This window comes from Pristiophorus japonicus, chromosome 2 (genome assembly GCF_044704955.1).
Source record: "Pristiophorus japonicus isolate sPriJap1 chromosome 2, sPriJap1.hap1, whole genome shotgun sequence".
Lineage (NCBI taxonomy): Eukaryota > Metazoa > Chordata > Chondrichthyes > Pristiophoridae > Pristiophorus > Pristiophorus japonicus.
In genome coordinates, this window is record NC_091978.1 from 6,892,659 (window position 1) to 6,905,994 (window position 13,336).

Here is a 13,336-nt window from a genome sequence, read left to right on the forward strand (position 1 = left end):
ACCTTCTCTGCTCTATTCACAACCTTCCGACAATGATGCAGCCCAAGCTGGCTGGCAGCAGGACCTGGACTGCCCAAACATTTGTGCCAGCCAATGACCATCACAAACAATAAAAAAGCAACCATCTCTTCTGAGCGTTTCTAGTATTTTCTGTTTGAAGTTCACTTTGGTATGATTGTTGGTTGCGTGAGATCAGTGCGTCGCAACTTATAGCGTCAGCACCGCATTAAGTGCAGTCATCATCATCTTGGGCAGTCCCTCAGAATCGAGGAAGACTTGCTTCCACTTTAAAAATGGGTCCTTAGGCAGCTGAACAGTCCAATACGAGAGCCACAGTTCCGGTCACAGGTGGGACAGATAGCCGTTGAGGAAAGGGAGGGTGGGACTGGTTTGCCGCACGCTCCTTCCGCTGCCTGCGCTTGCTTTCTGCATGCTCTCGGCGATGAGACTCGAGGTGTTTAGCGCCCTCCCGGGTGCTCTTTGGCCAGGGACTCCCAGGTGTCGGTGGGGATGTTGCACTTTATCAGGGAGGCTTTGAGGGTGTCCTTGAAACGTTTCCTCTGCCCACCTTTGGCTCGTTTGCAGTACGAAAGAGGTTTCAGACACAGACGAGACACACAGAACCAGACAGAAGTGAACTGCTACCTTTTATCGTACACGTATAGGAGGTGACACTGAGTAACGCACAAGGCACGACTAGCTGCGAAAGAAATACCATCCTTTAGCCAGTGTGTACTGAAAGCTGTTGGATTTAGTTTGGACTCCAGACTTTATAAAAATTAACACTTTGTGAGGTGTTAATGGAGCCGTTAATAAGGACATTGCATATGTTTTTAATCACAGAGTAAGTGGTGTGCTGACAGCTTGGTGCCTGAAGTGAGATCTACTGAAAAGTCAGGCAGTGTGTCAGCACTCATGGAAAAGTCAATGGCCAAGAAATGAATATGTTATGGGCAGATGTTGCGAGAGAGCACTGCCCTTTCTTTAAATTACGGGAGTATTTTCTTTACGCCCTCAACTTTCGCCCCTTCTCTCCTGAAGGTGTTCACGGCACCAGCTCCCCTCCAGTACCTCACTCAAATAACCATCCCTCATGTAAGGTCCCAGTGACTTTCAGCAGGTTACACGGCCGTGGAGGTACTTAGAAACATAGAGATTTACAGCGCGGAAGGAGGCCGTTCCGGTCCATCGTTTCTGCGCTGGCCGACAAAGAGCTGCACAGCCCCCTGTCAGCAGCCCTACAGGTTACATATAAACCTATGAACAATGGCGGAAAGGTAAAGAGCATCCGGCCCAACCAGCCGGCCTCACACAACTGCAACACCCCTTACACTGAAACATTCCACACTCTACTTAAAGGGGAAGGCGTCAGGCCCCCCCCCCCCCACCCCGCATCGCCACCTTTACTGGTTTGCCGGCCCTCGGGTTGGCACAGATACGGCAGGTCTAGCGTGGTCCGGGCCCGCCATCGTGCAGCCTGGCACTTTAAGCGAAGCGGAGAGACATCGAAGCGCGTCAGCGCTACCCACAGCGCTTCATTCCCCCGCCCCAGCAGCACCCCGGGAACCGCCCCTAAAGGAAGTGGAGTGCGCGAGATCGCGCTCACTTCCTTCGAGGGGCGGTAAGCCCAACTCAGCGGCGGGGGGGGGGGGGGGGGGGGGCGGAACTTCTGCGCCGGCTGCAGAAAGTCCAGGCCCCAGCTGGTTACCGCCCCCAATCGGGGCGCAGGGCAATTTCGCCCCCTATATCTCCATTCATGAAGCCCAGGATCCTGCAAGCTTTTCTCAATGCTTTCTCAACCTGCCCTGCCACCTTCAACGATTTGTGCACACAAACTCCTAGATCTCTGCTCATGCACCCCCTTTAGGATTGTACCCTTCAGCTTATGTTTCCTCTCCTCATCCTTTCTACAAAATGTAGGATACATCCCACGCAGTACAGCCAGCCTTTCCACTACCTTGGGGCCGCAAATGCATGGGGCGGCCAAGCTGGAGAAATTTCAGCACTTGGTGCTTGTTTTTGGAGCGGTGCGGAAGTGAGGGCAGAGTGACTGATGCTGCAAGGCGCTGATGACATTATGTTGGCATGTCACAACACAAGAACATACGAACTAGGAGCAGGAGGCGGCCATTTGACCCCTCGAGCCTGCTCCGCCATTCAATAAGATCATGGCTGATCTGATCATGGACTCAGCTCCACTTCCCTGCCTGCTCTCCATAACCCTTTACTCTCTTATAGCTCAAAAATCTGTCGATCTCCACCTTAAATATATTCAATGACTCAGCCTCCACAGCTCTCTGGGGCAGAGAGTTACATAGATTTATAAACCTCAGAGAAGAAATTTCTGTGCCCTAGTTTTAGTTTCCCCTATGAGTGGAAATATCCTCTCTGCAGCCGCCTTATCGAGCCCCCTCATTAACTTATATGTTTCAATAAGATCTCCTCTCATTCTTCTGAACTCCAATGAGTATAGGCCCAACCTACTCGACCTATCCTCATAAGTCAACCCCCTCATCTCCAGAATCAACCTAGTGAACCTTCTCTGAACAGCCTCCAATGCAAGTATATCCTTCCTAAATACGGAAACCAAAACTGTACGCAGTACTCCAGGTGTGGCCTCACCAATACCCTGTACAATTGTAGCAGGACTTCTCTGCTTTTATACTCCATCCCCCTTGCAATGAAGGCCAACATTCCATTTGCCTTCCTGATCACTTGCTGTACCTGCATACTAACTTTTTGTGTTTTATGCACAAGGACCCCCAGGTCTTGCTGTACTGCATCACTTTGCAATCTTTCTCCATTTAAATTATAATTTGCTTTTCTATTATTTCTGCCAAATAAACTAACATTTTCCCACATTATACTCCACCTGCCAAATGTTTGCCCACTCACTTAGCCTGTCTATATCCCTTTGCATATTTTTTGTGTCCTCCTCACAATTTGCTTTCCCACCCATCTTTGTATCATCAGCAAACTTGGCTACATTACACTCAGTCCCTTCATCCAAGTCATTAATATAGATTGTAAATAGTTGAGGACCCAGCACCGATCCCTGCGGCACCCCACTAGTTACTGTTTTCCAATTGGAAAATGACCCATTCAACCCGATTCTCTGTTTTCTGTTAGTTAGCCAATCCTCTATCTACGCTAATATATTACCTTTCAGTTAAAGTGGAGGGCCGCTGCGAATTCTGTAGCTGATGTAGTGGCAAACACTGGGCCACCAGCGAGGGTTCCTGTCAGGGGCACCAAAGAGGGCTGTGACAGGTTGCCTGATGGCGGCTCGGCCGAACCTGCGGGCATAATTCGCGGCCCCACCTAGCAGTCGGCTGACAAAAGTAACAAGGTGGAGCTGCCGTGCAGCCAAGCCACAGAAAGGGTACCGCCAGCAAAAACTATCAGTGGCACCGACCGGTGGCAGGACCTCTCCCGCGGGACAATGCTGGGTAAGGGGCAATTTCTAGAATGAGTCAATTTTGACCCGCTTGTCTTCATCAATTCTTATCCAGTATCTCCTCTAGTTCCTCCTTCACTATGTCCATGGCAACATCTTCTTCCTTGGTGAAGGCAGATGCAAATACTCGCTTAGTCCCTCAGCCATACCCTCTGTCTCCATGGGTAGCTCTCCTTTTTGGTCCCTTATCGGCCCCACCCCTCCTCTTACTCGCAGTTAATTATTTATATGCATATAGAAGACTTTTGGATTACTTTTTATGTTAGCTGCTTAAAAAAGTGATTTTATTTTCTCAATGCTTTTTCATTTCTTCTTCGGATGTGGGTGACGTTTATTGCCCATGCCTAGTTGCCTTGAGGGCATTAAGATCAAGACATAGTGTGGGATTGGAGTCGCTTGCAGGCCAGACCAGGTAGTAGGAGCAAATTCCCTTCCCGTAAGGATATTTGTGAACCAGTTGGGTTTTTACGACAATCCGACAGCTTCATGGTCACTTTTTGGTACCAAATTACCAGAGTTAAGGTGCTCCATTTCACAAATTCCTTTGGTGAGATTTGAACTCACAACCTCCGAATTATTCGTCCAGGAAGAGAACTGCTAGACTACACATCGGTATAGTAAAGGAGGCTGACTGCAGTGCACAGCACACAGTCCCCGATTAAAATACATGCTTACAATTGCTGCCTGCACAACAAAACAAGTAAAAACACAGCTGCACCGGTGAAAGAATTTCAAAGCACACGGCAGCCCCGAGCAAACCTGCGGCCTGCCCCCAGGAGTGTGGGGCGGAGGCAGGACGCTGCTGGGGAACCGTTGCCATATTTGAGGACAAACAGTGTAAAAGCATAAGCAGCTTTACAGTTTCAAACAAATGCCGAAAGGACTACCCGTCACTATCTGATCTGGAGAGAGCAAACGGTCATCATCACAGAAGTCGAACGCGTCAGGTACGTACTATTGATCGCGTCAGGTACGTACTATTGATCGCGTCAGGTACGTACTATTGATCGCGTCAGGTACGTACTATTGATCGCGTCAGGTACGTACTATTGATCGCGTCAGGTACGTACTATTGATCGCGTCAGGTACGTACTATTGATCGCGTCAGGTACGTACTATTGATCGCGTCAGGTACGTACTATTGATCGCGTCAGGTACGTACTATTGATCGCGTCAGGTACGTACTATTGATCGCGTCAGGTACGTACTATTGATCGCGTCAGGTACGTACTATTGATCGCGTCAGGTACGTACTATTGATCGCGTCAGGTACGTACTATTGATCGCGTCAGGTACGTACTATTGATCGCGTCAGGTACGTACTATTGATCGCGTCAGGTATGTACTATTGAAAAGTGCATTTATATTGCTGAACCTGGAAGTGGTTCTTCCAACGTTTGGCAGCTGCTACTCTGTGAACTTGGCTCAGTGATACTCCAGGACACTTCGAAGGGTGAAATCAAATTACCAACTCTGGTTGGATGTATTCCAGGAGATTTCATCACATGGTCTCCTGCCTCCAAGATCTCTGTAAAATCCTCCAGCCCTATAAACCTCCAAGATCGCTGCGTGCCTCCAATTCTGGCCTCTTGTTTGTCCCCAATTTTCTTTCCTCCTTTAGCCAACTAGGTCCTAACCTCCCTAAACGTCTTTGTCCCTCTACCTCTCTTTCCTCCTTGAAGACATTCATTAAAACTTACCTCTTTGACCAAGCTTTTGGTCGCTTGTACTAATATCTCCTTATGTGGCTCAGTGTCAAATTTTGTTTAAGGATAAGGGGTAAGCCATTTAGGACCGAAATGAGGAGGAATTTCTTCACCCAGAGAGTGGCGAACCTGTGGAATTCTCTACCACAGAAAGTTGTTGAGGCCAATTCACTAAATATATTCAAAAAGGAGTTAGATGGAGTCCTTACTACTAGGGGGATCAAGGGGTATGGCGAGAAAGCAGGAATGGGGTACTGAAGTTGCATGTTCAGCCATGAACTCATTGAATGGCGGTGCAGGCTAGAAGGGCCGAATGGCCTACTCCTGCACCTATTTTCTATGTTTCTATGTAACAGTCCGGTGAAGCGTCTTGAAACAGGCTCGAAGAGCCAAATGGCCTATTCCTGCACTTATTTCTTATGTTCTTAAATGAGAAAATAGACAAGATAGGCAAAGTGAGACAGTGCTAAATACAGGGAGACACGCAGAGAGAAAGGGGAGACAGAGAGGGAAGGACAAAGTAAGGCAGACACACAGGCAGAGGGGAACAGAGAGAGAGGCTGAGAAAGGGAGTACAAGAGTGTGCGGAAAGGCTAAACATAACATAAGAAATAGGAGCAGGAGTAGGCCATCCGGCCCCTCGAGCCTGCTCCGCCATTTAATACGATCATGGACTCAGCTCCACTTCCCTGCCCGCTCCCCATAACCCCTTATTCCCTTATCGTTTAAGAAACACTCTATTTCGGTCTTAAATTTATTCAATGTCCCAGCTTCCACAGGTCTCTGGGGCAGCGAATTCCACAGATTTACAACCCTCAGAGAAGAAATTCCTCCTCATCTCAGTTTTAAATGGGCGACCCCTTATTCTAAGATTATGCCCTCTAGTTCTAGTCTCCCCCATCAGTGGAAACATCCTCTCTGCATCCACCTTGTCAAGCCCCCTCATAATCTTATATGTTTCAATAAGATCACCTTTCATTCTTCTGAATTCCAATGAATAGAGGCCCAACCTACTCAACCTTTCCTCATAAGTCAACCCCCTCATCTCCGGAATCAACCAAGTGAACCTTCTCTGAACTGCCTCCAAAGCAAGTATATCCTTTCGCAAATAAGGAAACCAAAACTGCACGCAGTATTCCAGGTGTGGCCTCACCAATACCCTGTATAGCTGTAGCAAGACTTCCCTGCTTTTATACTCCATCCCCTTTGCAATAAAGGCCAAGATTCCATTTGCCTTCCTGATCACTTGCTGTACCTGCATACGAACCTTTTGTGTTTCATGCACAAGTACCCCCAGGTCCTGCTGTACTGCAGCACTTTGCAATTTTTCTCTATTTAAATAATAACTTGCTCTTCGACTCACACTTTCCAACATTATACTCCATTTGCCAAATGTTTTCCCACTCACTTAGCCTGTCTATGTCCTTTTGCAGGTTTGTTGAGTCCTCCTCACACATTGCTTTTCCTCCCATCTTTGTACCGTCAGCAAACTTGGCTACGTTACACTCGGCCCCTTCACACGAGTCATGAATATAGATTGTAAATAGTTGGGGTCCCAGCACCGATCCCTGCGGCACCCCACTGGTCACTGATTGTCAACCCGAGAATGACCCATTTATCCCGACTCTCTGTTTTCTGTTAGTTAGCCAATCCTCCATCCATGCTACTATATTACCCCCAACCCCATGAACCTTTATCTTGTGCAGTAACCTTTTATGTGGCACCTTGTCAAATGCCTTCTGGAAGTCCAAATACACCACATCCACTGGTTCCCCTTTATCCACCCTGTTCGTTACATCCTCAAAGAATTCCAGCAAATTTGTCAAACATGCCTAAAGAAAGATAGTGGAAAATAGGAATGAGCAGATATTCACAGGACAAGCGCGAAAGGAATCAGTGAGCCCACAATGGGATTTCCCAGCATTTCTGTTTTTGTTTAAGGTGACAGTACAAATCTCACATACCTACAGCAGGGAACGGCACAAACCGCTGGATCAGTAAACTGGTGGCCGGGTTAAACCTCTTGGCTTTCTTGATGAATACATTCAAGCCTACCTTAAAAAAAAAGAGAGAGAAAGCATCAGACAGGGCCTGACTGACAGGAATAAATGACCCACCTCACTCTGTCCTACTGTACACATTATGGAATAGTGCATAAGAACTAGGAGCAGGAGTGGGCCATACGGCTCCTCGAGCCTGCTCCGCCATTTAATATCATGGCTGATCTGATCTTGGCCTCAACTCCACTTTCCACCCGATCTCCATATCCCTTGATTCCCTTAGAGTCCATATATCTATCGATCTCTGCCTTGAATATACTCAATGATTGAGCATCCACAGCCCTCTGGGGTAGAGAACTCCAAACCTCGAGTAAAGAAATTTCTTCTCATCTTAGACTTAAATGGCTGGCCCCATATCCTAAGACTATGTCCCCTAGTTCTAGACTTTCCAGCCAGGGGAAACAACCTCCCAGCCCTGTTAGAATTTTTTATGTTTCAATGAGATTACCTCTCATTCTTCTAAACTCCAGAGAGTCTAGGCCCAATCGACTCAATCTCTCCATATAGGACAACCGGCTCATCCCAGGGATCAATGTGGTGAACCTTTGCTGTACTGCCTCGAACGCAAGTATATGCTTCCTTAAATAAGGAGACCAAAACTGTGCACAGTGCTCCAGGTGTGGTCTTACCAGAGCAGCGTATAATTATAGCAAGACTTCCTTACTCTTGTACTCCAACCCTCTAGCAATAAAGGCCAACATGTCATTTGCCTTCCTAAGTGCTTGCTAACTCTCAACTCTTGTTTCTTGTACGAGAACACCTAGGGGGCGAAATTGCCCTTCCTCGGGAGCGGAGTGGTGTCCAGGACCGCTCCGCCCGTATTCCCGCCGCACCGTGCACGTGCCGTCTGGTCGGGACCCCCCCCCCCTCGCCCCTAAACTGCTTTGTACCTGAAATTGCCCCACAGGAGTGTCCCCAACAACTTTTGCTGTCGGTGCACTCTGTGAAATGGCGGCTCAGCCACCTTTAAAGGGGAGGACGTACTGCCGTGGCCGCCATGATTTTTTTTTTTTGTCGGTCGACTACTAGGTCAGCCCGACAATTATGCCCTCTTGGGTGCCAGGCCGCTGACCCGGCCAAAACCCTCCCTGGAGGCCCAGTGGACCTCACTAAATGACTGCAGAGTTCGCAGCGGCTCTCCCCTTTAGCTGAAGGGGAGAGATGTGGTGACGCGCCAGTGCGATGACGTCATTAGCGTGGCGCTGATGACGGACAGCTGCGGACACTCGGTCCTGCCCCCACTTCCGCCCCGCTAGGTGACGGCCACTGTGCTCTGCTCCCATTTCCGCCCCACTGGAAAAAAAGCCCACGAAGAGCTGAATTCCGCCGGATAGGCCCATCGCATCCATTGCAGCGGACAGAACACACCAAAAACAGTAGGTGCGCCCGTTTCTGGCGGAGGGCAATTATAACCCCCAAAATCTCTCTGAACACCAACATTTAATAGTTTCTCACTATTTAAAAAATATTCTGTTTTTCTATTCTCCATCGGTCACCTTATAGCCACTCACTTAACCTGTCTGCATCCCTTTGCAGGCTCTTTGCGTCCTCCACAAGGCTGTATTTCATCAAATAACCATCAGCCTGGATTTTTTGTGCTCCAGTCCCTAGAGTGGGACTTGAACCCACAACATTCTGACTCAGAGGCGAGTGTGCTGCCCACTGAGCCACAGCTGACACTGTAGGACATGGTATTTGGAGATTTGGAGGAACTCCAAACGTCTCAAAGCATAATAATATGAGTATGGATAAAATAGAAACAAGAGAACATTGCAAAGGGAGAAGAACCACCGACTGCATCCCTCTCCGTAGCCACTGTCTGGGGCTCAACGAGACCGTTCACAACCTTGGCGTCCCATTTGACCCCGAGATGAGATTCTGACCCCATATCAGCAAAACCGCCTACTTTCACCTCCGTAACATCGCCTGTCTCCGCCCCGCCTGGACTCATCTGTTGCTGAAACACTCATCCATCTCTTGGTTACCTCTAGATTTGACTATTTCAATGCCCTCCTAGTCGGCATCCTTCATTATCTGGAGTTCAACCAAAACTCTGCTACTCGTATCCTAATTCGCAACAAGTCCCGTTCACCTATCACCCGCTGTGCCCGCGAACCTACACTGGCTCCCGGTTAAGCAACGTCTTGATTTTAAAACTCTCATCCTCGTTTTCAAAGCCCTCCATGGGATCGCTCTTCCCTATCTCTGTAACCTTCTCCAGCCCCACAACCCTCGGAGATCTCTGCGTTGCTCCGGTTCCGGCCTCTTACACATCCCAGATTTTAACTGCTCCACCATTAGTGGCTGTGCCTTCAGCTGTCTGGGTCCTAAGCTCCAGAATTCCCTCCATAAACCTCTCCACCTCTCTCTTCCTTTAAGATGCTCCTTAAAACCTACCTCTTTGGCCAATCTTTCGATCACCTGTCCCAATATCTCATGTCAAATTTTGTCTGATCATTGCTCCTGTGAAACACCTTGGGACGTTTTAGTACGCTAATGGCGCTATATAAATGCAAGTTGATTTTGCTCGAGCTCCACTCTCTGCAACTCCTTCCTATTGCTCTCTCAACATTATACATCGTTATATTGTTGTGATCTACGGGAAGTGGGGGGGTAAGAGCAACCAAAGTTGCCATTCCAACTGAGTCATGCGCGGCTTTGATGCAGTCTATGTGGAAACACAATGGCCGGACAAAACTATCATTCCACAGAGGCCTCCTCCTCGCAAACCAAATATACGGGCAGGCTTTTAGGGAGGTGGGGGGGGGGGGAAAGAGGAGGAATAAATAGAACTAATGTCCTTCAGGCAAAGGAACCTGCCGCCCTTACACAATCTTCCCCACATACGCCTCCAGTCCCATGTAACAAGTTTGACTTCAGGGCAACTATGAACGGCTGCCTTGAAAGACTTACATGTGCAGTATATCGTGTCTTTCCCGATCTCAGGACGTCCCAAAGCGCTTTACAGCCAAGTACTTTGCAAGTGTAAACAGTGTTGTAAGGTAGGAAACGCGGCCGCCAATATACGCACAGCAAGCTCCCACAAACAGCAATGTGGTAATTGTTGTGTTCCTAACACAGATGAGACTACACACAGGGAGGTTAAAGTAACAGTGACCTCAGTCTTTATTAAAACACTCGAGTGAGTAACAGGCCTTAGGGGCCAGCTTATATACAGTGCTCCCAAGGGATGTTGGGATCCCTTGGGACATCAGGGGATGAGCTCCCTGGTGGCGGAACATGGGAGTGCATGCTTTACAGATACACATCACTCCCCTCCAAAGTCAAAGTGAAAACTATTTACAAGGTGAGGCGGTCGGGAGCCTTTCTTTTGTACTGAGGCGGTCCACCAGGAAATGTCTATTCTAGTGTGTTGGCTGTGCCCTTGCTGGGCTGGCGTGTTGTTGGCCCTGCAGGGCTGCTGGGTGAACCTGGCCTTGCTGGGCTGTTAGGCATGATAGGTTCAAGTTCCTGGTCTGGGGTGGTGTCGTTAATCCTTTGGGTGTGTGTTGTGAGCTCGAAAAAGATGGCGTCTGCTGTGGGTTGTTCAGGGCAGTCTGTGAACCACAGCCTCGTTTGGTCCAGGTGCTTTCTGCAAATTTGTCCATTGTCCAGTTTGACTACAAATACCCTACTCCCTTCTTTAGCTATCACCGTGCCCGCAATCCACTTGGGACCATGTCCATAGTTTAGCACATACACAGGGTCATTCAGATTAATTTCCTGTGACACAGTGGCGCGACCATAGTTTACATTTTGTTGCTGCCGCCTGCTCTCTACCTGATCATGCAGGTTGGGGTGAACCAGCGAGAGTCTGGTTTTAAGTGTCCTTTTCATGAGTAGCTCAGCCAGGGGCACCCTTGTGAGCGAGTGGGGTCTCATGCGGTAGCTGAGCAGTACTCGGGACAGGCGGGTTTGGAGTGAGCTTTCTGTGACTTGTTTAAGGCTCTGTTTGATTGTTTGTACTGCCCGGTCTGCCTGCCCATTGGAGGCTGGTTTAAACGGGGCCGAGGTGACATGTTTGATCCCATTGCGGGTCATGAATTCTTTAAATTTGGCATTGGCCAGTTGTCACTGACCAGTATGTCAGGCAGGCCGTGGGTGGCAAACATGGCCCTCAGGCTTTCAATGGCGGCGGTGGCAGTGCTTCCCGACATTATTTCACGTTCAATCCATTTTGAAAAAGCATCCATCACCACCAGGAACATTTTACCGAGAAACGGGCCCGCATAGTCGACATGGATCCTCGACCATCGTCTGGAGGGCCAGGACCACAAACTTAGTGGTGCCTCTCTGGGCGCGTTGTCAACTGAGCACACATGCTGTATTGCCGTACACAGGACTCTAAGTCAGATTCGATACCAGGCCACCACATGTGGGATCTGGCTATCGCTTTTATCATTACTATACCTGGGTGTGTGCTGTGGAGATCCGAGATGAACGTCTCCCTGCCCTTTTTGGGTAGCACTAGGCGGTTATCCAACAACAGGCAGTCTGCCTGAAATGGACAGCTCGTCCTTTTGCCGCTGGAACGGCTTGATTAGCTCTTGCATTTCAACGGGGATGCTGGCCCAGCTCCCATGCAGTACACAGTTTTTTTTTTACTTGGGACAGCAGAGGATCTTGGCTGGTCCAAGTCCTAACCTGGCAGGCCGTGACAGGTGATTTATCATTTTCAAATGCTTCCGTGACCATCAATAAGTCTGCGGGCTGCGCCATCAACAAGTTTGCAGGCTGCGCCATTTCCACCCCCGTGGTGGGCAATGGTGGCCGACTGAGAGCATCCGCACAGTTCTCGGTGCCTGGCCTGTGACGGATGGTATAGTGAAACGCTGATAGCGCGAGTGCCCACCTTTGTATGCGGGCTGAGGCATTAGTATTTATCCCCTTGTTTTCCGCGAACAGGGATACGAGGGGCTTGTGATCGGTTTCCAGCTCAAATTTGAGGCCAAACAGGTACTGATGCATTTTCTTTACCCCGAACACACACACTAATGCCTCTTTCTCAATCATGCTGTAGGCCCCCTCGGCCTTAGACAAGCTTCTGGAGGCATAGGCGACAAGTTGCAACTTCCCCGCAACGTTAGCTTGTTGTAATAGACACCCAACTCCGTACGACGATGCATCACATGCTAGCACAAGTCTTTTACACGGGTTATACAATACAAGCAGCTTGTTGGAGCATAAAATGTTTCTGGCTTTCTCAAAAGCAATTACTTGTTTTTTTCCCCATACCCAGTTCTCACCTTTACGCAATAACACATGTAGGGGCTCTAAGAGGGTGCTTAACTCCGGTAGGAAGTTACCAAAATAGTTGGAGTCCAAGGAACGGTCGCAGCTCTGTGACGTTGTGTGGACTGGGCGTGTTCCAGATAGCCTCAGTCTTGGCATCTGTGGGCCGAATGCCGTCCGCCGCGATCTTTCTCCCCAAAAACTCCACTTCTGTTGCCATGAAGACGCATTTCGACCTCTTCAGCCGCAGCTCTATGCGATCCAATCGCTGGAGGACCTCCTCCAGGTTTTGTAGGTGCTCGATGGTGTCCCGACCCGTGACCAATATGTCGTCCTGAAAAACCACCGTGCGTGGTACCGACTTGAGTAGGCTCTCCATGTTTCTCTGGAAGATCGCTGCAGCCGACCGAATTCCAAACGGGCATCTGTTGTAGATGAACAGTCCCTTGTGTGTGTTGATGCAGGTGAGGCCCTTCGAAGACTCCTCCAGCTCCTGCGTCATGTAGGCCGAAGTCAGGTCAAGCTTGGTGAACGTATTGCCTCCTGCCAGCGTCGCAAATAGATCGTCTGCCTTAAGTAGTGGGTATTGGTCCTGTAGCGAGAAACGATTAATAGTTAGTTCCTTTATAATCGCCGCAAATCCTGACCGTGCCATCACTTTTGAGTACTGGAACAATCGGGCTGGCCCACTCGCTGAATTCCACTGGGGAGATGCCCTCGCGTTGCAGCCTGTCCAGCTCAATTTCCACTCTCTCCCTCAACACGTGAGGTACCGCTCATGCCTTGTGGTGAATGGGTCGTGCCTCTGGGACCAAGTGGATCCGCACCTTCGCCCTGGAAAAGTTTCCAATGCCTGGCTCAAAAAGAGAAGCAAATTTATT

At 49.1% G+C, this 13,336-nt stretch overlaps 1 protein-coding gene across 3 annotated transcripts in view; it reads right to left on the reverse strand.

The window, feature by feature from the left end:
- The window catches only part of LOC139235634 (sideroflexin-5-like), a 223,710-nt gene that overhangs the window by 109,098 nt on the left and 101,276 nt on the right, over window positions 1-13,336 (reverse strand). For all 3 annotated transcript variants that reach the window (XM_070866692.1, XM_070866687.1, XM_070866700.1), the window contains exon 10: window positions 7,128-7,218. In XM_070866692.1, coding sequence (XP_070722793.1) covers window positions 7,128-7,218 — 91 coding nt within the window. The remainder of the gene's footprint in view (window positions 1-7,127; window positions 7,219-13,336) is intronic.